General features: G+C 33.3%; 1 protein-coding gene across 1 annotated transcript; it reads left to right on the top strand.

The window, feature by feature from the left end:
- Positions 1–1,323: 1,323 nt before the first annotated feature.
- Positions 1,324–23,161, top strand: LOC125237170. Its single transcript, XM_048144155.1, has 24 exons — positions 1,324–1,420; positions 2,025–2,096; positions 3,036–3,062; positions 3,608–3,673; positions 4,701–4,706; positions 5,997–6,035; positions 6,637–6,666; positions 7,061–7,096; positions 7,297–7,304; positions 8,077–8,104; positions 9,364–9,420; positions 9,950–9,979; positions 10,345–10,347; positions 10,902–10,922; positions 16,167–16,229; positions 16,460–16,492; positions 17,007–17,009; positions 17,206–17,226; positions 17,379–17,402; positions 18,257–18,298; positions 19,398–19,418; positions 20,486–20,503; positions 22,661–22,808; positions 23,100–23,161. Exons 1-23 carry the CDS (start codon positions 1,334–1,336, stop codon positions 22,799–22,801), a joined length of 876 nt encoding a protein of 291 aa, XP_048000112.1. The 5' UTR covers positions 1,324–1,333; the 3' UTR covers positions 22,802–22,808; positions 23,100–23,161.
- The last annotated feature ends 890 nt before the right edge of the window (positions 23,162–24,051 follow it).

Raw genomic sequence — 24,051 nt, 5'->3', positions numbered from 1 at the left:
ATTCTACTAACAGAATTGAAAACGAGTGGTCATTACCACTAGTTTTAAAATGACTAGCCGTCCGTTTTCAAAAATAGAATTACGTCGTTTTTCACAGACTTTCGAACGGCGAATTCCTACGTTCAAAATTCAAAAATCGATCCCCAGAAATAAAATTTGCACGAAAAGAAATTTCGCGCAAATAAATAAAATTATGAACGGGTGGTAAATATATAAGAATATGTTCATGTAAATATAGAGCTTTTTATACAACAGTTAATATTCTCAAAGTCACTAGAGACAAAGAAGGTAACAGTATAATTTTTTCATGATTAACCTCACCTTAATCAACCACTGCGTATTAATTAGTTAATTAATTTAGTAATTGCTCATTAACTTAAGAATTTCATAAAGAATTGATTATTTTCTGTTAAATTTGACATATTTAACTTTGTTATAAACAATGATTTAAAAAGTAAGAACAAGGCAATCTTGTGTTGTCTACCTTCTGTTTTTATGTTATACCAACAATTAGCTTTTAAATTTTCAATACTGCGTAAGTGTTAACCATTGTGGGTCATTTGTTGCCTTGAATGATAGATAAATTAAATTAATTCATATAATGTAGGCTGTTGTACATTCTTGTTTGTCGCGCCTTGGTGGAATGATAACACAGAAAAAATAAAAGTAGTACTACATAGGTTAGAAATATTTGATTGCGCGTCCAATATGAGCATGCACTAAAGCATAGCTGGGCACCGTTAATCAAATAGTTCGGTTTAAAGATCTTTATTTCTCAAAAGAATAACAATAATTCACTTATTTAAGAAAAAAATAACAAATATTTACAAATAGTTTCGTTACTTCGATAATCGCTAATCCGTTAATAAAAAAGTTAACTTCGTTAATCGTTAAAGCGATACATTTCGGCAAATTCAACGAAAGTTAAAGTTAATCTATAATCCGTTAACAAGTAAAATTTAGTATAGGTATTTAGTTGAATCAATAATGCACTATAATGTAATATATTACTATAAAAGACCGAAGTACAGCAAGCCTATTGAACTGTTGTATCGTGTTTCTTCTGCTGGATTAACGCTTAACGGTTTCGAAGAAATTTCATTGAAGTTAACGAATCCGTTAACATTTTTAAAGTTAACTTAAAAGTTAATCCGTTAATCGAAATGTTAACTACGATAGTTAATAATTGACGGATTAACGAGTTAATGCCCAGCTATACACTCAAGTACACTTATTGGTGCCCGCCACGTCCTTACAAATGAATGTATTATTCAATAGTTTCACGGATATATAAACGGAAATGTCTAAGTTGCAAAGTTTTTTGTCTGTCGACATGCGTGTGTTTTTGTTCCTATGTCTTGTGGCGTTTGCACTGGCCCGATGGCAACGACCATTTAATTTTCCTGATGATAGTGATGAAGTGAGCTATTTTAACAAATAAAAGGGCCTTAAAGGGCTAAAGTTAAAGGTCTAAAAGGGCTAAAGGGGCTAAAAGGACAAAAGGGTTATATAAAAGGGATGTAAGAAAAGCGAAACTACCATTGACGAAAAAACTTCACATTCGCTTTGGTACCTATTCACCCGGGATTTTTTTTATACAGCGTGTGCAATTGTGCATTACATGCGGGGAATATCTTAATGACGATTAGTATCGGACCTAAGGAGCCTAACTACATGTTTTTTTATAAATGAGATTTTTTGTATGTAAATATTATTTCCGCATCAATTAGCGTACCTACCTAATTACGTCATTCGAAATAACGTTTATGTCATGTCAAATTAATTGGATAGTGTGGTGTACATTGTTGCTTGGCCAGATTTCAAAAAATAATTACTCTCAATTAATAAGACTTTTTTTGATTGTCGACCGAGATTATCTAAATATAATATTTCTAGTATGTAATTAATAAATTAATTGTATTTTCGGCTCTGCGTTGAGGAATCAGTCAGTCAGTCAGACGTATAGATAATGTAAAAACTTTCAAGTCCAAACATCCACTCACTTTGTTTTTTTTTTTTAATAGATGGCTGCCTTCTATCCATTGTTTCCTGATCGTTATCGACATCCAATGTTCGAGTATCAGAAACTCAATCATGTAAGTAACATTTTAAAACATGAATGGAATTATGGAACAAATCTAATAGGGATGACGACTACATTAAAAAAAATGGACTTCTGTTTAGTCCACCTTCATCTGGCAGAATAATTTTGGTCAGAAACACACTTCGCATAACATGTTTCGCAGAAACACTTTCGGTCGAATGGTAATTTTGTAGAAAACTTAGTTGACATTATTACTACCAGGCATACAATACATTTGGCATAATACTGTTTTCCAGAATATTACTTTAGTCGACTTTGATTTAGCATAATTGTATGTACCATAATAATTGTATAGCATACTATTACTACAGCAGAATTATGACACTCTATCGAAAATGAAACACAGCCCCAGAGGCCCCGTTAGGTACGACGACGAGCGAAGCGAGGAGTAGTGTTAAGTATCTTGCATCCCCAAAATATCTGACTCGCTATCAAGAAGCAAATTTCAACTTTATGCCGCCTAAATATTATGCACAAATATTGAAAGTGCTATTTGACTAGAAGACTATTATGCTCATCAAAATTATGCCAACGTACGAATCGGTATTATAAAAATCTGCGAAATTATTTATGCCAAAGCATATTCTGCGTAAGGTGTTTCTGCCAAACGTGACTTCTGCCAAATCAAATATATGCGAAAAAAGTTTCTGCAACACAATAGTGAACCCCATCAGTTAGATCGTATACACCAAAGAAAAAACGACAAGGCCCACTGGTGGCCGAGCTGGGAATCGAACCCAGGTCTTCGCCCGCCGATTCGTTTATGATATCTATGTCAATTTATCTACTACGTCATTTTCAAAGAGAATTGAGCATAAAGGCTGCTGTCTGTTAAAATTTATGGAAGTTTCAGAGCTACGTTTTTTTAACTTATATTTATTTATCCTACTCGGAGTGTATATGTATTTGATCATAATTTTTGTTCGTGTAGAATAAAAAAAAACTTGGGGATGAAATGGTAAGTTATACTGAATGCAATCGTAATAATTTTCAAAAATAGCTACATGCTCCTAGCGACATCTACAAACCAATATGACTTAGAAAACTATTTAAAAAGTGTTACTGAGAATGGAACTTCAATTCTTAATCAAGGCTGTACCTATTTTTTTCTAATGTTTAATATAAATTCTAAACTTATTATCATCGGCAGAATTTTTTGAAGTTTAAAAATATATACATCCATACTAACATCGTCTGTTTGTTTGTCCGTCTTTCACGGCAAAAATGGGCGACGAATTGACGTGATTTTTTGAATGGAGATAGTTGAAGGGATGAAGAGTGACATAGGCTACTTTTTATCTCTTTCTAACGCGTAAGCGCTAGTTGTCAAAGGTCCAATGAACTGAAAAACGTCGTAAGATACACGTACGAAGAGGAAATTCGAAACTCGTGTCGAATTAAAACACTCTTCGGTCGTGTTTTAATTTATTGCTATTCTTTTCAAACTTCCTCCTTTCTGCACGTGTATCGTAATACATTACAGGTTTATTTTTTTCTGTTCAGGGCGAAGGCGAAGGAAGTTCACATGAAATAAATACCCTGGAGGATGTTGAACAACAACTCGATGATGTAAGTTACCTACTTATCTAAAGCGAATTAAGAGGCTTTATTCCCTAAATAACGCTCGTAAGTTTAGTACTTCTTCAGTGTGATGTAACGTAAATCATAATATTTTCTCTCCTTGTAACTTGCTAAGACAAGTAAGACAGGTCTATTGCGATCTAATAACATAAAAGACCTTACAGAAGACCACAGCCAAATAGCACTAGACCCTAATCATAGTGTTGTGTTCCTGCCGGTGAGTAAGGGTGCGGTGTGCTGGTGACGGAAGCACCTACGGAACTTATTTATTCGGTCTTTTGTCTTTTGAGTCGTCGGCAACCCAAAACCTCCTTAGAACTTGTACACTCGTTTTTGCTGTATACCTAACACAGCAAAAAGGAGTGATCAAGTTTCTTATAGGTTGGCAACGCTTAGATGTACTATCTGCAGCAAAAGTGCATGGAGAAATTATGAATGAATTCATTGATAAATTCGCCATGCGCTTTTGCAGGTGATAGTACCTTAGTGACTTTTTATGGATAAATCTCAACTCAAAATTCACCCGAAATGGACCAAATTTTAAAAAAAAAAAACGGTTTTTCCCTCGTTAATATTACTACACGCAATAAATTCAAGTTTTGGCCCTTTTACTTGCTCAAATTAAGATCAACGTGTTATATAATATATACTTAACCAAAAGTTAGTTGAAATTAGCTATTCTAAATAATTCTATAATTATACTTTCTTCATAATTTGAGTTTCAACTCAATTTTTTTCCATACTGATAGATGCTTTTATTTTATCAGTTTCGTTACAAAATTCATCAGTTTCGTTACGAAATCCAAAAGGTACAAATTTTCTGCGATTGACCCTTGAAGTATCTTTCCAAGGCGTTAGGCCTCTTAATAGGTATTTAAACCTAACATTGGATAAGCATGATAGAAACATCAAAAGGTTCTCTCCTTTTGATGTGGAAATCAAGGAATACGTGTTTTACATACACATGTAATACTTAAAGCAACATTTTATTACATTTATCTATTTTATTTTACAGTTGGAGGTAAATAATTTGCTATTAGTTAAAAAAAATATAAACTAAGCTCCTCTAAACAGGCTACTAGACTCATATCGAATTTAGCACAGTAAATTATTGTATTTTGTAATATTTGACATAAAAAAAAACATCTTTATAGATTTTGGGTATAAAAAGTGTATTTTGACTATGTATTTTCGATTAAAAATATGCGTATTTTTTTATTTATTTTAGCCACCGAAAACGTTGTCAGCGTTGAAGTGACGTCATTGAATTCGAACCTTACTGCATGTCAAAACAATCACTGACATATTGAAGTTTATGCCTTCATACTTAAAAAGTTACAAAATGTTGTTTTCGAATAAAATGACCTGACGCACAGATAATCTATACATGACTGCGCCTGATTACGTAAAAGTATACTTAAAAATATTTTCTGCTGTTTTTGTCATAATAAAATATGGTAATATTTTATTTCCGTTATTTGAACAGTACTTAATCATATAAGACAGACTTTAAAAAAACCGGCCAAGAGCGTGTCGGGCCACGCTCAGTGTAGGGTTCCGTAGTTTTCAGTATTTTTCTCAAAAACTACTGAACCTATCAAGTTCAAAACAATTTTCCTAGAAAGTCTTTATAAAGTTCTACTTTTGTGATTTTTTTCATATTTTTTAAACATATGGTTCAAAAGTTAGTGGGGGGGGACGCACTTTTTTTTTTCTTTAGGAGCGATTATTTCCGAAAATATTAATATTATAAAAAAACGATCTTAGTAAACCCTTATTCATTTTTAAATACCTATCCAACAATATATCACATGTTGGGGTTAGAATGAAAAAAAATATCAGCCCCCACTTTACATGTAGGGGGGGTACCCTAATAAAACATTTTTTTCCATTTTTTATTTTTGCACTTTGTTGGCGTGATTGATATACATATTGGTACCAAATTTCAGCTTTCTAGTGCTAACGGTTACTGAGATTATCCGCGGACGGACGGACGGACGGACGGACGGACGGACGGACGGACGGACGGACGGACGGACGGACGGACGGACGGACGGACAGACAGACATGGCGAAACTATAAGGGTTCCTAGTTGACTACGGAACCCTAAAAAGGGTCAAGTAGCCTATTGTTGATCCACTTCTAACTCATTTTATACTGGATATATCATAGTTAAGCATAGTTATTTAGCTATGACGTTCCAGTATAAAATGAGCTAGAAGTGGATCAACAATAAAAGTCCTTGTCTATTAGGTAATGAGTAAGCCCATTTGTAATAAAAAAAAATGTAGTTTGCTTGTTTTTTTTACAGCGCAAACCACATCTTTTGACAGGAACAAAAAATGCAAAGGTAATATAAACAGTTTTATTAAGTAGATACGAAAGTGCAATAGTTATTTGTTATACAAGGGTCCAAAGTTGTATTTTATTTTAACACAGAGTGTGGAATTGAAAAACGAGCAAGTGAAAGGATTCTATAGTGAGAATAGAACCACGAGCGAAGCGAGCGTTTTCCAACACACGAGAAGTAAAATAAATTTGCACATGTGTGTAACACAAAACTTAGTTCCACAGGTGGTAAATCATCTTCATCACTAGATTCACCCACTTTAATCAAACCCACACAAACCCACTAGTGGATAAATGCGTTTTTACCCGCATTAAAGGACAAAACACGTGTTTCCGAGCTAGTGAGGGGAAAAATATTATCATGAATTTTACGCAACGGTATCGGTAGCGCAGCGCGCTGTGGCAACTCAGCATTAACTATTAAAGCAATATTACTTGTTTAGCGTTACATGAATCACTAACGTAGTAATTATACATTAAAAGTAGAAATAAAAAAATGACAAAGTATATGTGTCGTTGAATCAACATATGTAGTTAAGTAAGAAAATAGAACGACAATGCGATTTTGCCACTATTACGCCTTTTTGCACGTCTGTTTTCAGACTATGCGTGAAGCAAAAAATACTGCAGTTGTAAGTATATTATTTTTTCAGTGACGTAAAAAAAAAAGACTGAATAAAAGAATTTTGGTTCCTCAAACCAGAACTATAGGTGAAAACGCGGTTTAAAGTAAAAAAAAAACACAACATAAATATTTAATATTTCAAACGGGACTTAATCGTGTATTACTGTTAAGTACCGTTAGTAATTTTAAATATGTGTCAGAATCGTGAAAGTTAAAATAACAGAACGATAGTAAAATGAATTTTATTATTAATTAACTTATAACTAACTATTTTGGCTCAGTGATCCAAAGTGAATCTTGGCCTCCGAAACGAGAGATCGCCAGTCACCACCTGTCCTGATCCTGAGCCTCTTTCCATTAATTTTCTTACATAACATTGAAATAATATTCTTGTTTTTCAGACAGCCAAAAAACTCTTTGCCAAGACTAAAGACAAGGTAATAAGTTACTAATATGTATAATTATATCCTAATTTTGAAAAGAAAATGACATCACGATATACATATTTTTTTAATGATAATGACAAATTTGTACTAAAGTACAGAAAGAATGCACTTTGAATATTATTTTTAAAAAAATATTTAAAGTAAAGCGGACAAAATAAATATTTAATATTTAATAATTTTATTTCTTGCAGTTGCGTGTAAGTATTATGATAAAGAATAGACTGTATAAAATTTATCTTCAAGTTTATTTCAAATCATGTCTCTCAGCATAAAAAAAACAATGTGCACACACATGCGCACTATTTTTTAGGAAAAAAAACAGAAAAAAATAATGATCTGTAAATGAAACAAAAAAACGAGCATGTTCATCTCCGTTTAAAGTAAGTATTTTTTTCTTTAAGTAAAGTATAATTGGTTAAATAATCTGCACCGAATAAAAGAACATCACCTTATACTTATAGAAAAAACTAATAAAATTGAACAGCTATATAATCCTAATAGTTGAAAAAAAAAACAGCTATATTAATATAAATAGTAATTAAAGTTTAATATTAGTATTTATTAAGTACTCTAAATAACAAACGTTTTATAAATGCGTGGATTTTCCGATTTTCAGAAACATATTTTTCTTCGGTCAACCTTTATGTTTTTTCTTTTATTTTTTTAGGTGGTAAGTTTTTCTTTATTTTTCGCGTTTAACTTATATTCTTAGAAGACATAATATACTTAAAATTATTAGAAAAAATTTTTAGACGATTATGGAAAACAAGGATTCATAAAAAAAATAACTCAACAAAACTAAAAATGTTTTGCAAAATCAAAACAATATAAAAATGTTTAATTTAAATTAGTTTTAGTTTAATATTTATTATGTTTAGTGTACCATCATTATCAATACTATGAATAATATATTGTCATAATACATTTTATTTTCACATTGAAAAAAATTATGTAAATCAAAAATAATTTCAGGACTTCGACTCCATAACGACATATCATGTAAGTGTGCGTTGCTATTTGCGACATTAATGCGTGTTGATTGATTGAATTATAATATCAAGGATGATTTATATAGGATTGAAAATCTTCATACTATGAGTCGTACCTCCGTTTTTTAGCGCAACCTATCATAACTACGTTGATGATGCCTATACATTTCTTTTTTTCAATACGTGTATTGACATGATATTAAATTAAAAAAATTAAAACTCGCTAAAATATTTGGGGAAAATATTATTTTTGTCACTTCCAGGCTACAAAACACCGCCATCTAGGGATATAGGCCCTAGATGGCGGTGTTTTGTAGCCTGGATTTCAAGGGTACAATTTTTTGTATGGACTTTGTGAGTCCCGGTATATATCTTTCTTGAATATAGCCTTGTGATCACGTACAGTCACCGGCATTAATGAGTGATAATTTCTGTACCTTGTCGCATTTAATCGTTTGACAATTTCGTATGATATTTCAAACACCACGTTAATGTGACAAGGTACAGAAATCATCACTTATGCTTATGCCAGTGACTGTAACAACACGTGTGGCCTATAACACGAGACTATACTCCACAAACGATATCAATTATGTCAACGATACTAATTGACGATATCAATTGTGTGTATCGACTTTTAAAAATTGTATAATATACTCGTCTATAAATACTCTGACGACCGGTTTGGCTCAATCGGTAGTGACCCTGTCTGTTGAGCCGCTGTCTTGGGTTCGAATCCCGGTAAGGGCATTTATTTGTGTGATGAGCACAGATGGACGTTTTCTATGTATATAAGTATTTGTATATTATGTATATCGTTGTCTGAGTACCTACAATACAAGCCTTCTTGAGCTTACTGTGGGGCTCAGTCAACCTGTGTAAGAATGTCGTATAATATATTTTTTTTTTTATACTACGTCGGTGGCAAACAAGCATACGGCCCGCCTGATGTAAAGCGGTCACCGTAACCTATGGACGCCTGCAACTCAAACAGTGTCACATGCGCGTTGCCACCCCATTAGAAACTTGTACATTCCCTTTTGCTGTGTTAAGTACACAGCAAAAAGGAGTGTACAAGTTCTAAGGAGGGTTCGGGTTGCCGACGACTCAAAGGACAATAGACGGAACAAGTTAGTTCCGTAAGTCCTCCCGTCATCAGCACACCGCACCCTCGCATATTTATTACTTATTATTTTTTATTTATATATTGAAATAGAAATATCCCTCCTTTTTAATGAAAATCAAACCATATCCTTTCTATTTTTTTAGGGTGGCAAAGTGGAAATAATCGTTACAAAATTAAGTGCGATGCGGAAAAAACTTAATGTGAGTATATAATAGTTATTATGTTATTTATTTTTATTTTAGGGTGGAATGAAAACATACCATATATTATATCTCAATCGACTTTTACGAAACCTATGGGAGGAAAGGATGTCGTGAAATTTTTAACCCGTCACCACACGCCACGACACGACGTCGGGATCTTGCGTTTAAATTGTCAAAATACTTATATTGAAATTATGAATAATTTATTCTTCATTTTACTTTACTTCATTTTTTTTTCAACGATTCCTTAAGATAAGATAAAATAAGATAAGATATCGTTTATTCAAGTAGGATTTCACAACCTCTTTCGAATCGTCAAAATTACATTAAAATTAAATTAAAAAATTGGGAGATAGATCTCATTTTTTTATTTAAATTGGTTTTTGACGATTATGATAAGAAGATAATCATAATTTTGATATGTTTCAAAGTAACTGTAATTTGAATCATGAAATAAAGAAACCTAAACCTACTGTGAAATAAATAAAAAACATTATAATAATTATTTTTGATTGATAATTTACAGCTTGATGAATTAGACAGTGGGGAACAAAAGGTATTTATTTTATTAATTTAGTAGTTATCTTAAATGCCGGCAACGCGCAGTGCCGTTTACTACTCATTTACCTCTTATATTACAAAATAGTACAAAATGAAATGAACTCCTTAAAAGAGCGATTGGAAGTCAATTTATCGATTTTAGTTTTCCATGGTTTTCGATACTACCCTATATGGGTATTCTGATTACTCACTTTCCCAGACTTTCAGATTTCTAAACATTTTTTTTTAATAAAGTTACTATAAGTGAAACGAAGATAATTTGAACCAAAATATTAACATACCCAATTGCCTTCCATTTACCTAACGATGCTAAATTTTGCTTAATAATATTTTAAAATAATTTGACTTATTTTGTTTCAGCTGGTACATATTTGCATTTTTTATTTATTTTTAAAGATGCCTTTGTCAGAATCAACAGAAAATTATTAAAATCAGCGCAAAAACATTATAACTTTAAAAAAATAGAGAAAAAAGCTTCTAAAAATATACATTTATCTCACTACCTACATAAGTGTAATAACCTAAACCATGGTAGAACATAATTATATACTAAAAAGGTGCACAAACTCAGAGTTCAAAATTACTATTTTGAAATAGGTAAAAATTAAAAATTATCTGTATATGCTATTCCCTATTGTTTTTAGAGTAGCATTTTTTTGATAATTTTATTGTTCTATTTTTTTCCAAATATAATAAGTAACACTTAGGTTCTACTTAGGTTCGACTTTTTATTTATAGGGTTTTATTATACAGTATAGGTAGATTTAGTTTAGTAATAGTTAAATTTATTATTTTATAGTGTAGTTTTATGTGTATTAGATTAACTAAATTAAATAATATAACGATAAGTAACATTAATATAATGTTTGTCTTGTACTTTCCACATTTTTGTAATAAAACGTTATTATTTATTATAGTTAAATCATGTGCTCCTTGAGGTATGTATAAATAACTAGTTTTGTTTAAACTTTTGACCCACATTTCACCCCCTTAGGAGGTGAATTTTGAAATATCCTGTCTTAGTGCACCTTTACACGTCTTTATGAGAAGCCTACGTGCCAAATTCGAAATTTCTAGAATCAGTTGTTTCGGCTGTGCGACATAATATCAAATGTCAGTCAGTCAGTTTCGTCTTTTATATATTTAGATAATTAATCGCGTGCAAAATAGCGAGGAAATGTTACGATACTATTATTTAAGCTATGATAACTTTCTTTGTATACTTATATCACTTTATTCCTATACATAAATTTGTATGAAAATATAAAAATATATATTAGAAGCAAGGACCATTTAATACTAGACTGATATAGCCCATACAAAAAAGCGTACCCCTGAAAAAAGCTTAGTTTTTGCTTTAAAACTAGATGGCGTTGTTTCGTAACCCGGGAGTGGAAAAAAACATATTTTCACCCATATTTTTACTTGTTTTTATATTATACTATGAATAACTATCAATAAACTTTATTTTTATATCAAAATATTGGCTCAAAACACAATTTTTACAAATTATATTTTTTGGTCGGCCTCGACGTAGTTGTGATCGCTTCGCTGGCTAAATTTGTTCGCATGTTGTCTAATTATTGCCAAATAAAATGACTAGATGACGTTGGTGGACTAGGAAAATGTCACATCCGTTTCGTTGTTCATTAATATAATATACTTAGCGATAATAAACCTATATGTTGAGCTAAAATACGTTCAACAAAACGCAATCATTGTGCCAACAGATGTGACATCCATGTCACATCACAAATGTCATTGTATGATTTATTGAATATTCATAATATGGATATTAAATATTTTAGAATCGCAGCAGCAATGCGAGTAGAGATACAGAATTAACAACTGTATAAATTAATAATTGTATGACCAATGACCTCATACATAAATTTACCAGTTTAGGTGACAAAAGGCGAATCCAATTTGTAAACATTAAATGTGCTAAGGAAAAGAATCTTTCCGATTTTCAACGGGACACGGCTGAAGGGGCGAGCTGGTTTCGACTGAGCCCATGCATCTCAATTGTCCAGAAAGTTCATTCGAAGATCATTTTGCTTATAATAATCTGAGCAGGGCCGGATTAAGGGTAGAGCGAGTGGAGCGGCCGCTCTAGGCGCCACATGGTAAGGGGGCGCCAAAATCGAGAATGTGGAAAAATGCATACAAAAAATTATACGTTGCGTGGGCGCGCACATATCACAAAATGGCGAGAGGAGTCGGAAATGAATCCACCTATTGAAAATCTAGATTTGTAATTCAGATTAAGTGGAAAGTTACACCACATTGCCCTTCATAAGGGCGCTGTTGCTATTAGGGCGCCGTAAAAAGAGGATTCTAGCCCTTGACGAACCACGTTGTTGTGCGGCGAACGGCAAAGTTACGTCGCTATCCAAATGCAAAAAATTGAGTCTACCCGATAGTCCATAGCGGAGTTTCTCATAAAGCCAAAGGCGCAAAACGTCTCAGAGAGGCGCAATTTTGTGAGTCACAGCAGATGGTGAGCGAATTTCAAAGCACTCAGATCACTTAGTGGCAAAATACCGAAATGGGCATCCCGACGGTGACGATCGAGTCCGCAGTTAATCTCTAAATTAACTCTTAGTGTTATTCGCATAACAGATTTGGCATAACATTATTGTTCATAACATTGAATAAGCATAATATTAAAAATGCATAATTCTTATTTCGCATAACAATGAATCTGCATAATTGAAATTTGCATACTATTATTTCGTATAACTTTAATTATCCTAAAATTAATTGCCATACTTACTAACTGTATGGAGCAAGCGATTGGATCAATCAGGGGCTGATTTTCCAATTTCGAGCGCTCGATTTTGAGTGTTTAATTTTATACTGTCTCACTTATTAAGCATGAAATAATAGGGGTAAGTAAGGTACATCGGGGCAAATCTCGAGTGGGGGGCAAATGTAACTGGTCAATTTCTGCCATGTTTTACAATGTTTGCATTATTAAAAAAAAAACTGTTTATTTTTAAGAAACATACCTACATGCATTTATGAACTCAACTGCTAATCTTAAATTAAAAAGATTATTTGAGTTAAGGAGTCTTTATTTTATTTATACATTACTTATTAAGTTTTTTCGTTTTTCATAAGTGTTTTTCAGAAAATAGAGTGTCTACCAGTTATCAGTAGGCGTGTTCAGTGGATACATGTAATAATGGAATAATGGAAAATTGGAAATAGTGTAATAATAGAAAAAAAGGATTAGTTACAATTGCCTTTTAGTCTAGATTTGCCCCGCTGTACCTTACTAAAGAAATTGAAAATCTATCATTTACCAGAAAAGTAGATTAGGTTAGAACTGTGATCCCTTCAAAAAAAGGATAAAATTAATTCATGAAATGTTTTATACTGTTTGCTTGTTATATCATACTAATCGTATATCAATAGATAGTTATACCATATAACGGTTATTATAAATAAGTGTTATACGAAATAATGGTTATACAAAATAAAAGTAGATATTTTGTAGTTATACCAAATGTTAATTATGTCATATGAGTGATTATATCCTTTAAATATATACCAAATGTTATTATATCAAATGTTACTATACCAAAAAAAGTTATACCAAACATTACACACCCCGTAGCGAGTGGTTCAAAAAGTGGAATCTTGAGCGTTGCGAGGGTTTCAAGGCACATTAACCTTCGTACGGCACGTTAAACATTGCCACCGAGTTTGAAACACAAAATTTTTCACCACCCCAACACGAACAAAATACTGACTATAAAACATCAAACTAAATTAAATCCATCGATTTCTTCAATATTTATGATTCAAAATCATCATTTATAGGTAAAATTCTTTGAATTCTTAACTCTCTTCTAACTCTTAAATAGCTTAAGACATCAAGTTAAAATTTGTATGAAATTACTTTGCACTCTTGTGGATAAAATGCAATTTTGCTATCTGTTTTCGAACAGAAAAGTAAGCCGTTACCCGTTAGTGTGGTGAAAATATAATTTTCTTGTATGCCATTTAAACATTCTACGAAACAAAGTTATGCTTATTATACTTATACCAATTCATCGTTATAACAATTTACATTATGCGCATTAGCATTATACGAAATCTGTTATGCGAAATAATGATATGCGTATTAAACGTTATGCGTAATAAACGGTATGCCAATTCATATTAGGAGTATTCAGTTATGCGAATTAATATAGACCCGCTGTTTTGTTTGGTATTTTATGTACATGATATACACGTTCAGCCACATGTAACTATACTTAGGGTAGTTCAACCATTTGTCCCTTTCGCACTCTGTATGATGAAATCCATAAGTTCTGTATTGCGTTAATCTTCAAATTACGGCATTACTGTGAAAAAAATTTCGCGCTCGTTACGCTCGCGATTTATTTTCCTGCGTAGTGAAACTTCGTCCCAAGGGCGCCGAAACTCAAACTCGCTCTACCCTGATCGAGTGCACGGGCCGGCGCTGGCAGCGTAGACCATGCACTGGCCGACTAGGTGTGGCACTTTGGATTACGTTTTTATAATAAATTAATGATAGATTGTATTGTTTTGGTAATATATTTTCTACTCTTATACTACTCGTTTGGTACTCGTATAAACCTAAACTGAGATAATAAATGAATAAAAAGAAATAATTAGTGAAACTCTGACATAAGTAATAATCAATGAGACTATGCGTTTTCACATTATCCGATCCGATATCGGATGTAGGACTGATACCCCATACATTACAGGCGCTATCTTGGATTTTTTCCATTTAAATCCTTCCGACATCCGATATCGGATCGGATAATGTGAAAACGGACTAAGACAATAGATACTTGGTTAGTGTTATATATGCCTATGTATATCCCACCAAAAACATTCTGTAAAAAATAGCCGTCTCGATGGAACTGCTTGTTTATCTCTAAAAAGTAATGAAATCTACATAAAGTTCCTTACTGCGATTTCTTTATTATTATAGTTAACTAGCCTTTGCTGCGGCTTCGCTCGCGTTAAATTCGAAAATCTCTCCACAAACTTCCATCCTCCATTCTAAGGAAGTGGGGGGATATAAAAAGAGACAAAAAGTAGCCTATGTCACTTTCCATCCCTTCAACTATCTCCACTCAAAAAATCACGTCAATACGTCGCTCCGTTTTGCCGTGAAAGATGGACAAACAAACAGACACACACACTTTGCCATTTATAATATTAGTATGGATGTTGTGTGACTTGGCCGTTGAAGTGTAGTGGTGCTGGCGACAGATTGGTGCAATGGTGTCATGGAGCACCTGGTTATAAACTTCTTAATACCCTTGTGTATAAACAAGTTTATAAGTTTCATATTCGATGGTCCGAGCTAAGGTTCGTAAAGCCATGAAGCCAAGCTGATAATTATTGACGCTAAACGCCGATCGAAACGCAGTCTGAAGTGGGTGATAGACGTACGATACGAGCAAGTATGCGTACTTATGGCTCGACGACCTTTTTCGATTGTGTGTCACCGTAAGTACGCGTAAAAACCGCCGCGCATAGTTAGTAGTCGACCATCCGACGCGTACTTGCTCGTACGCCTATCACCCACTTGACGTCGCGCCAACACTTTATGGAAAAAGCGGGTTTTCGACAACTACCAATAAGATTTTAGACATTCAAAAATCTTCAATAATACTCAACTGTTTCGGTCGCACTCGTTCAAATATAGGGGAATATATTGGTGTGAGCGAGACGGTCAGGAGACTGATTCTCAACATGATATCTATCATAAACACCGTTTGAAATGGCCTCATTAAAATCTAAATTTTAAATATATTGAAAGTAATATTACTAATCATTGACGTCACGCTCAAAATGAAAGAGATAGAAAATTTGACAGTATGGTACTCTTTTGCATGATTGTCATAATTCAAAATAAGAACGATGGCTTGCGTTGTAAACAGGGACTGAAACATGACACGGGCCCCTAGCGTCATCTATATCCTTTTCACTGTATCACTTGCTTGCGTATTTAAAAAAAAAAAACAACATTTTTATTCAAATGACACTCTTAGTGACATCTAGCGACATAGATTTACGGCTGCCAACGGGGTACGGTATTTAGTATGGACTCTGCTGGTCCTTTATAATCGTCCTTGTTAGAAGTTTTTTGTTGACAAAAACAGATTTACGAAAAAAATCTAACTTTTCAGGGAATTTCAAATGAGGCAATAAAATTAACAGGAGATACGCAAGAGAAGTTGATGAGAACATTGGTACGTTTTGTATTATTATAACACGAATAAAGAAAGCTAAAAAAATATTGAAATTGTAGAGTTTAATGTTTTTCATTTTCATAGTTTCAAAATTTTAGTTTTTTCTTATTTTCATTTTCATAGTTTCTAAATTTCTGATTCTTACAAATGATTTTTAAATTATTTGCACAACTTCTAACAGCATAAATTATCAGGCTTAATTTTTTATAATATATTGCTTTATTTTCCAGGACAAAGAAAATGCACCAATGGCTGCAAAAGTGGTACGCTTGTATTCATATTGAAAAAAAAATTTTTTTCTTCAAATACAAACAGTAAAAAAAACTGGGTGCTTAGCTGCGTAGACACAGTGGCCACCGTAGCGTCTTGTATATTTTGTTTGAATAGTTTTTCTTTATTGCACCTCATAACGATTACTACGGTAGGAAGCTATTAACTACGGGACGGGCATGAACGACCGACATCTTGTTTATGAGCCTACGGTGCTCTTATCTACCATACATTCTCCAAATCCTGTAGGTAAAAAATGTAAAAACTGAAAAGAATATGCAAGTTTTTTTAAATTTTGGTAAACATAAAAGTAAATATATCTAAAAGCGCTATGAGTTAAAGTCAATATTTTCACTTTTAACGACAGTAGATGTATGTAATACCTCTGATTGCATACATACACTACGGAGACTTCTTACTATCACTTGAGATCATATGCTCTTTAGCTCCCGAAGTATTATTACTTATAAATAAAAACAATTTACTCACAAATTTATTTATTTGCAGCTGGTTTGTAGCTTTTTGTTTTTTTATTTTTTAATTTTATTTGACATTAAAAAATACCTTATCGAACTTAAATAAATATTCAAACGTTATAGAGGTAAATTCAGTTATGTAAGTTATAATTATTATATGAGTAGGAATATATTTCGTAATTTTTGTAATAATATTCATTAGGTATAATTTTGTACCTTTTTTTCAATAGGTTTCGCAAGTTTTGACACAGGTATAATAGTATTTTTAACATAATATACTTAAAATCGTATTAAATATATATTATATTTAATATGTGCTGTAAATTTTCTTTAGGCTTTTTTAGTTCTTACTGAAATATTTATTCTAAAGTAAAAGATAAAGGGAAAAATATTTACATTTCAGAAACTAAATGATGTAACTAAAGAGGTAATCTATTTAAATGAACATAAAATAATCATTTTATTATTTTTAATTTTTATGTAAGTTTTAGTAGCTGTGTTTATAATTTGTTACATCCTAATTTTGTTTCATACAATTCCCAATATGTGTAATTTTTTTATTTAGATTTATGACGAAAACATCTTGTTTATTTCTTTTTCACGTACTCGTAATTCTAATTTTAAGGAACAGATAACGGAGGAAATTTTGACATAGGAATCCCATTCATGTCGTATTTAGAGTTTATTATTGGTGCATTTTAACGCTTGAATAGGGTCGTGGTTTGTTAACTGTTTTAAATGATTTTGTCACGTACATGTTAGTCTCAAAATGTTGTAAATCGTCACAACTTTAAAAAAAATCTCGTATCTCACGCTGCTCCTCAAAGTTAAAACGCAGTAAGTCTATATGCATTCCATACATACTTACTACAATTTTCTTTTCATTGACAGACGAAGATACAAGTTTTTTTAAAAGTAGTGATGAAAATATTTTTTTTATACTACGTCGGTGGCAAACAAGCATATGGCCCGCCTGATGGAAAGCGGTCACCGTATCCATAGGTTACGGTGACCGCTTTCCACTCAACTCAACCGCTGCAACTCAAAGAGTCACATGCGCGTTGCCACCCCATTAGAAACTTGTACATAGGGAATGTCTGATGTGTTAAAAACACAGTAAAAGGAGTGTACAAGTTCTAAGGAGGGTTCGGGTTGCCGACGACTCAAAGGACAATAGACGGAATAAGTCAGTTCCGTAAGTCCTCCCGCCATCAGCACACCGCACCCTCATTGAGCTCCTAAATATAACCTAGCTTCTATTAAAAATATTCACCTTTTCAGAAAATCAAAAAACTAGTATCTCAGAAGACTGGTTTAGATTTAGTAAGTTTGGATTTTAACAAAATTCCCCTTCTTTTCATTTTTTGTAGTTTTTAATTAGGTACCTATCTTTCTTCTTCTTCAACCTAGCGTTTTCCCGGCCTAGCGCCAGGGTCCGCTTTCCTGCTCAGCCTTCTCCACTTTTCCCGGTCTTCGGCATCCTGAGGTGAGAGATTGTTCTCTTCTATATCCTCTGTCACGACGTCCAGCCATCGCTTCTTCTAATTACCTAATTACCTATCTTTATTAAGCCTAAATTTGATATCAAGTTACAAGTGACAAACCGCCACAAAAACTGACATATATTGTATATACAGTCAACCAGATAGAATCCTAGGCCACTAGTATTATTGACACCGTGCTGTATATGGCAAATAATTCACTTTTAAGGCACTGGTCCCACCGCGAGCTAGTAAACTATCAGCTATCGGCTATAAAAACGAACAAAAGATAAGCACTGCCGTGCAAATAAAAGAGACTCGGCGATATTGATAGCTCACCGCTGGGCGAGTAACTATAAACATCGCCGTGTCTCTTTTATTTACACGGGTGTATTATCTTTTGTTTGTTTTTATAGCCGATAGCTCATAGCTTACTAGCTCGCGGTGGGACCAGTGCCTTATTGAGGTCCCGATATTTCTGCGCAGTCGCATGCATCATGATCACGGGAAACTCAATATAAGTCTTATTAAACTAACTGTGAATCATTTTAAACTCTCAACGATAATTTATATAGGATTGAAAAATCTTTATACTAAGAATCGTACTTCAATTTTTTAGCGGCACCTATAAAAATACTATCATAACTACACTAATGAAAACAAATTTCTTTTTAATTTGTATTGATGTGATATCATTATATAAAAATAAATAAATATTGTTCTTTGTTCCTATAAAAAATAAAAACAGGCAAAAATATTAAGGGAAAATATGATTTTTCCCGCTTCCAGGATGCGGAACAGCGCCATCAATTTTTATCCCCAAAAGGCACATTTCAGGAGTACACTTTTTTGTAGGCTTTGTTAGTCCCGGTATATGTATAGTTCTTGCTTTAATTATACAAATGCTGGTAAATTGACGTTTACTTATTTTTAAATTTCAGACAAACGAAAACTTTTTGAAGGTACGAATACCTTAATTTTTCTTCACTTATTGTATATACTGCGTTTTAACTTTGAGAAACAGCGGCGTGAGATACGAGATTTTTTAAAAGTAGTGACGATTTGCAGATATTAGGTACGGGTAGCGTACAAGAATATTTGAACAACTCATATTAGAATCGTGTTGAGATATTTTTGCTAACTTAAATGTGTAAACGTAAGCTAAATCGACTATAACGTTCATCTAATAGCAAAAAATAAGACCAGCGGGCGTATTACGCTTCCAATTTTATCACTTATCGATGTGGATAAAGTATCTATTCGTCACGCTTTGACAAGTATATTAGTCTGAGAGTGTCAGATGTCTTATCCACCTGGATAAGTGATCAAAATGGAAGCATAATACGCCGGCAGTATCGGCGCGCGCCACGCCACCTGGGGCGCGTCTTACGTCCTTCCTATGCAAAATGTACTGAGGAGACGTTTTTTGAATTACATTCAGGCGGCGTGGCGCGGACGTCCGTTCCGCACCTCAGGACATGCATCTCTTAAGTGTGGCCGGTCCCTAACAAACGTACGCCGCGCGACATGTAGGTATGTGTGCGCGCCGTGTTCGTACGCATCACATGTAGGCGGATGAGAATGAACGAGAATGAATTTCTCATCCACTCACATATGTGTTGCGTATGTACATGGCGCGCATACGTACATACTTTGCGGCATACGTTTGTTAGAAGAGTTATTACTGGGGGGTTACCATGACGTACTAAAGACGTTCTGTTTAGGTTGAGAGAAAGGGACACAGCTATAGCAGTTACATAGCTCCGTCCCTCTCTCTCAACCTAAACTGAACGGCTTTAGCACGTCATGGTAACCCCCCTGATCTTGCTAATGGTCTAAAGATGATACGACCATGTCGACCATAGGCATTGTAGCATATTTACTACAAAAATTAACATAATACCTAATAAGTATTTGACAGACATTAATTAAACTTTATTCAACAACAATATAATATGAACAGTATGAAACTTATTAACAAAATACTTAAAAATAACTATACAAACTGACAGACTACTTTCATTTACAGCCAGGAAATGTTGATCAGGTAAAAATTATAAAAAAATATTTTTAATGTGGTATGTTTACTTAAAAAACACAAATAAAAAAAAATACCGGGTGTCCCGTGTCCCTAAAACTAACGCCAAAACGAAAAGTGGTGATAGGATATCTCATTAGCTATCACATTATGCGAATCTGTCCTTAATGAAAATGTCAAGGTTTTTGCGATATATAAGCCGTTTAATTTAAAATGTAAAAAGTGCCAATATCTCGAAAATCATGACCTTTTTAATAAGGTCAAATTCGCATCCTTCTATAAACCTTTTTCGTTTTGACGTTGGTTATGGACACCCTGTATAATTGGTTCCAGTAGCAATCTAAAATTGTCTTTCACCCTCAATTAACATATAAAAGTCAGTATAAAGCAAGTAAAGTATCAATTAAGTATAAAGCAAGAAAATGGATTGATGATTATAGTCAAATTAAAATTCATAGTCACAGTGCATTTCCTGCAATCAATTGGACGGTGTTATGGAATAGCGAACTAAGCGCCAAAATCCGAAAAAAAAGTTATGAATGCAGTTCGGATATAAATGTGATAATCTATAGTATTGACTATTTATTTGTTGAAAAACCATGCTTACAGCCTTATTTTAAGGGGTAGAATCAAGCGACACGTTAAAATTTGTATGGCCCTGTGTACTAAGTCGTTACGTAAAAACGAATTGAACGCCAAATTTACTTTTACAAACTATAATAAGCGTATATTCTAAATCGCAAAATCGAGTTAAACGCCATAAAAATGTTATTAATTCGTTTTGGTTTAAAGTTTTGATGATTTATAAACGCAATATCGATTTAACCGCCCTAATAGTGTCGTTTAATTCGTTGTTACATATTTGAAATTGCAGGATATTTCGCTTAATGAGAACTAAGTATCAAGAGGTTTTGTTATATCATAATATCTTATGTGTGTAATTCTGGCTAGTACTAATGAATTATTATTAGTTACAATGCCAATTTTGCCATATATGCTGATTTTTTTGACATTTATTAAAAAAAGTTGATTGGAGAACAAAACTAAATTGTTAGACGGATTAGTCCTAATCATTGTGGAGGAAAACATTGTTGTTGATTTATTTACAATAGCACTATTTACTCAAATATATGGAATTTTATTTTATTCCAGTATTCACTTTACCTATAACAATTTGCATTAAAGAATCAAGTACTCTCTATGTCTCATAGTACGCTACGACGAAATAAATTAACCTCATCCCAGTATTAGTTCAATAAAGAATCAAGCGGAAAAACGTTAATAACTTCGAAACTTGAATAGGTATGGTGTTATTTTTTTTATCTATTTAAATTATGAACACTTTTATAGGTTCAATGTCAAAATTAACTTTTTTACTTTATAAATGAACTTACAACAACTGATTCAAATTTCAAATCTTTCTAGCTCTTTTTCTCGATTTCAACTAACTGTCGCTTGATCGCTTATTCCATAACACTGTCCAATTGTCATAGGATCAACATTTTTAGACACTCAGTATACCGGAATTTGGGGTGAGTTGGGTATACTTAAACTGAATTTCAAACTTCGATAAAAGATTTTGTATATAAGGCACTTTACACTAAATACAAATTAAAATATTTTCTACGAAAATAAGTTAATAATGTTCTTAGAGTATGAGGCACTTTATTTATTTTTACATAAAAAGTCTTCTAACGAACCCTACTCACCCCAAATTACGATACACAATTTTGACCTATTATTTGACTGATATATTTATGTTTATTACTATTAACCCCAACAAACGAAAATATTTTATTTTGTTTTTCCCAGATAAGCCATATTTTTTCTTCGGCATTATTTATTATACATACATACATACATACAATCACGCCTGTATCCCATAAAGGGGTAGGCAGAACACATGAAACTACTAAAGCTTCAGTGCCACTCTTGGCAAATAAGGAGTTGAAAGAAAACGAAACTGTGACTGTGTTATTTATTATCTAGTAATTATATCTTCGTCAATACCTTTAAGGTACAGCGGGGAAAATCTCAAATTGTAACTAATCAATTTTTTCCATTATTACACTATTATTATTATTATTTTGCCCCCAGTCGGGATTTGTCCCGTTGTACCTTATACATTTCTCTTCCTACTTTTTAACCCAATTTTACATTTCGAAGGCATCTTATGAGGCCACATTAAACGACGCTGGTGGTAAAGAAACGATGCAGGGGGCATTGGAAACGGGGTCCAAAAAGACACTATGTATGTTCACACCTGGCAGTCGGGAGTACTGCGTTAGTCAGACAAAGGAGCTGTGAGAATTGAGTAAGTAATACTAACTAACTAACTTATATCACTTATAGGGTTCTGAGATCCAAAGAGAATCTTGGCCTCCAAAACGAGAGCACGCCACTTATCCCGATCCTGCGCAGCTTCCAGCCAATTATCGGCTTGTAGCTGTATATCACACGTTGGGGTTGGAATGAAAAAAAAATATCAGCCCCCACTTTACATGTAGGGGGGGTACCCTAATAAAACATTTTTTCCATTTTTTATTTTTGCACTTTGTTGGCGTGATCGATATACATATTGGTACCAATTTTTTTTTTTTTTCAGTTCTTGGTGACACTGATGACATCCAGCGTTCAATTTTAAAACTGATTAGATTGTAAATATATTATGTCGTTTTTTTTTACTCCCTCTATTCCGTCCTTTCTATATTCCTGGTGGCAAAAGATGCCTGATTTGCTTAGAAGAAAGTGTACTCTTCAAGCTGATTTCTTAACCCACAGAAGTCAAAGAAATTTTAAAATCAATAAAAACTATACCTATACAAGTATACAGATGTAGTGCGAAAAGAGTGTCCTTCGTATTTTCTCGGAAACTTTCGTATTTATCATGCTAGTTCTGTCAATGACGACAGTATATACGTCTTGTACTGAGACTGACTGAAATGGCATGACACGTTCGTACGTTTCCGTAACAATACGAAGGCAAATCTTTTCACAGAACGTCTGTACTAGGGATTGCAATCCGGTCTGATTTCCAATCCGGCCGGATCCGGCCGGATTTAGGCCCCAATCCGGCGGATCCGGCCGGATCCGGCCGGATTGGCCTTGAGGATTAAAAGTACCCAAATCGTACCTTTTTTTGCATGTTTTCAGCATAATATGAGAAGTGTGATAGTAGTTTGCTTCACGATTAATAAACCAACAAATTAAAGCTTAGAAATCAACATTTTTACCAGGTAACAAGTAAATTTTACTATAATAATCAGTCGCAAATCAAATTATTCCTTTTTTTTAAACTTTCATAGGATAAAAGAATTACTTTTAGTGTGTTACGTTTTACAATAATACCTATAGAACTTTTAAACGATTCAGAACCGACACTACAACTTACCTACAAGCGTTAACCGAAACGCTGTCAGACGTGAAGTGACGTCATAGAACCTAACTTAACTTCATGCTGAGTCAAGATGAACTATATGCCTCATAACTTAAATGTCAGAAAATTTTGTGTTCAATTCGATTTACGTCATGCGCAGACAATCTATAGATTAACATGG

The sequence above is a fragment of the Leguminivora glycinivorella genome, chromosome 20 (assembly GCF_023078275.1).
Source record: "Leguminivora glycinivorella isolate SPB_JAAS2020 chromosome 20, LegGlyc_1.1, whole genome shotgun sequence".
Taxonomy (NCBI): Eukaryota; Metazoa; Arthropoda; class Insecta; order Lepidoptera; family Tortricidae; genus Leguminivora; species Leguminivora glycinivorella.
The sequence above is the reverse complement of the archived record's forward strand: the minus strand, read 5'-3'. Positions and strand labels throughout refer to the sequence as shown.

What these genes read in the sequence shown, in the direction of transcription:
- LOC125237170 (XM_048144155.1), top strand. Translation starts at nt 1,334, where the DNA reads ATGCGTGTGTTTTTGTTCCTATGTCTTGTGGCGTTTGCACTGGCCCGA. An exon ending in CAGGAACAAAAAATGCAAAG is followed by an intron (nt 6,036 to 6,636) that starts GTAATATAAACA and finishes GTCTGTTTTCAG; the next exon opens with ACTATGCGTGAAGCAAAAAA. An exon ending in AGAAGTTGATGAGAACATTG is followed by an intron (nt 16,230 to 16,459) that starts GTACGTTTTGTA and finishes TTTATTTTCCAG; the next exon opens with GACAAAGAAAATGCACCAAT.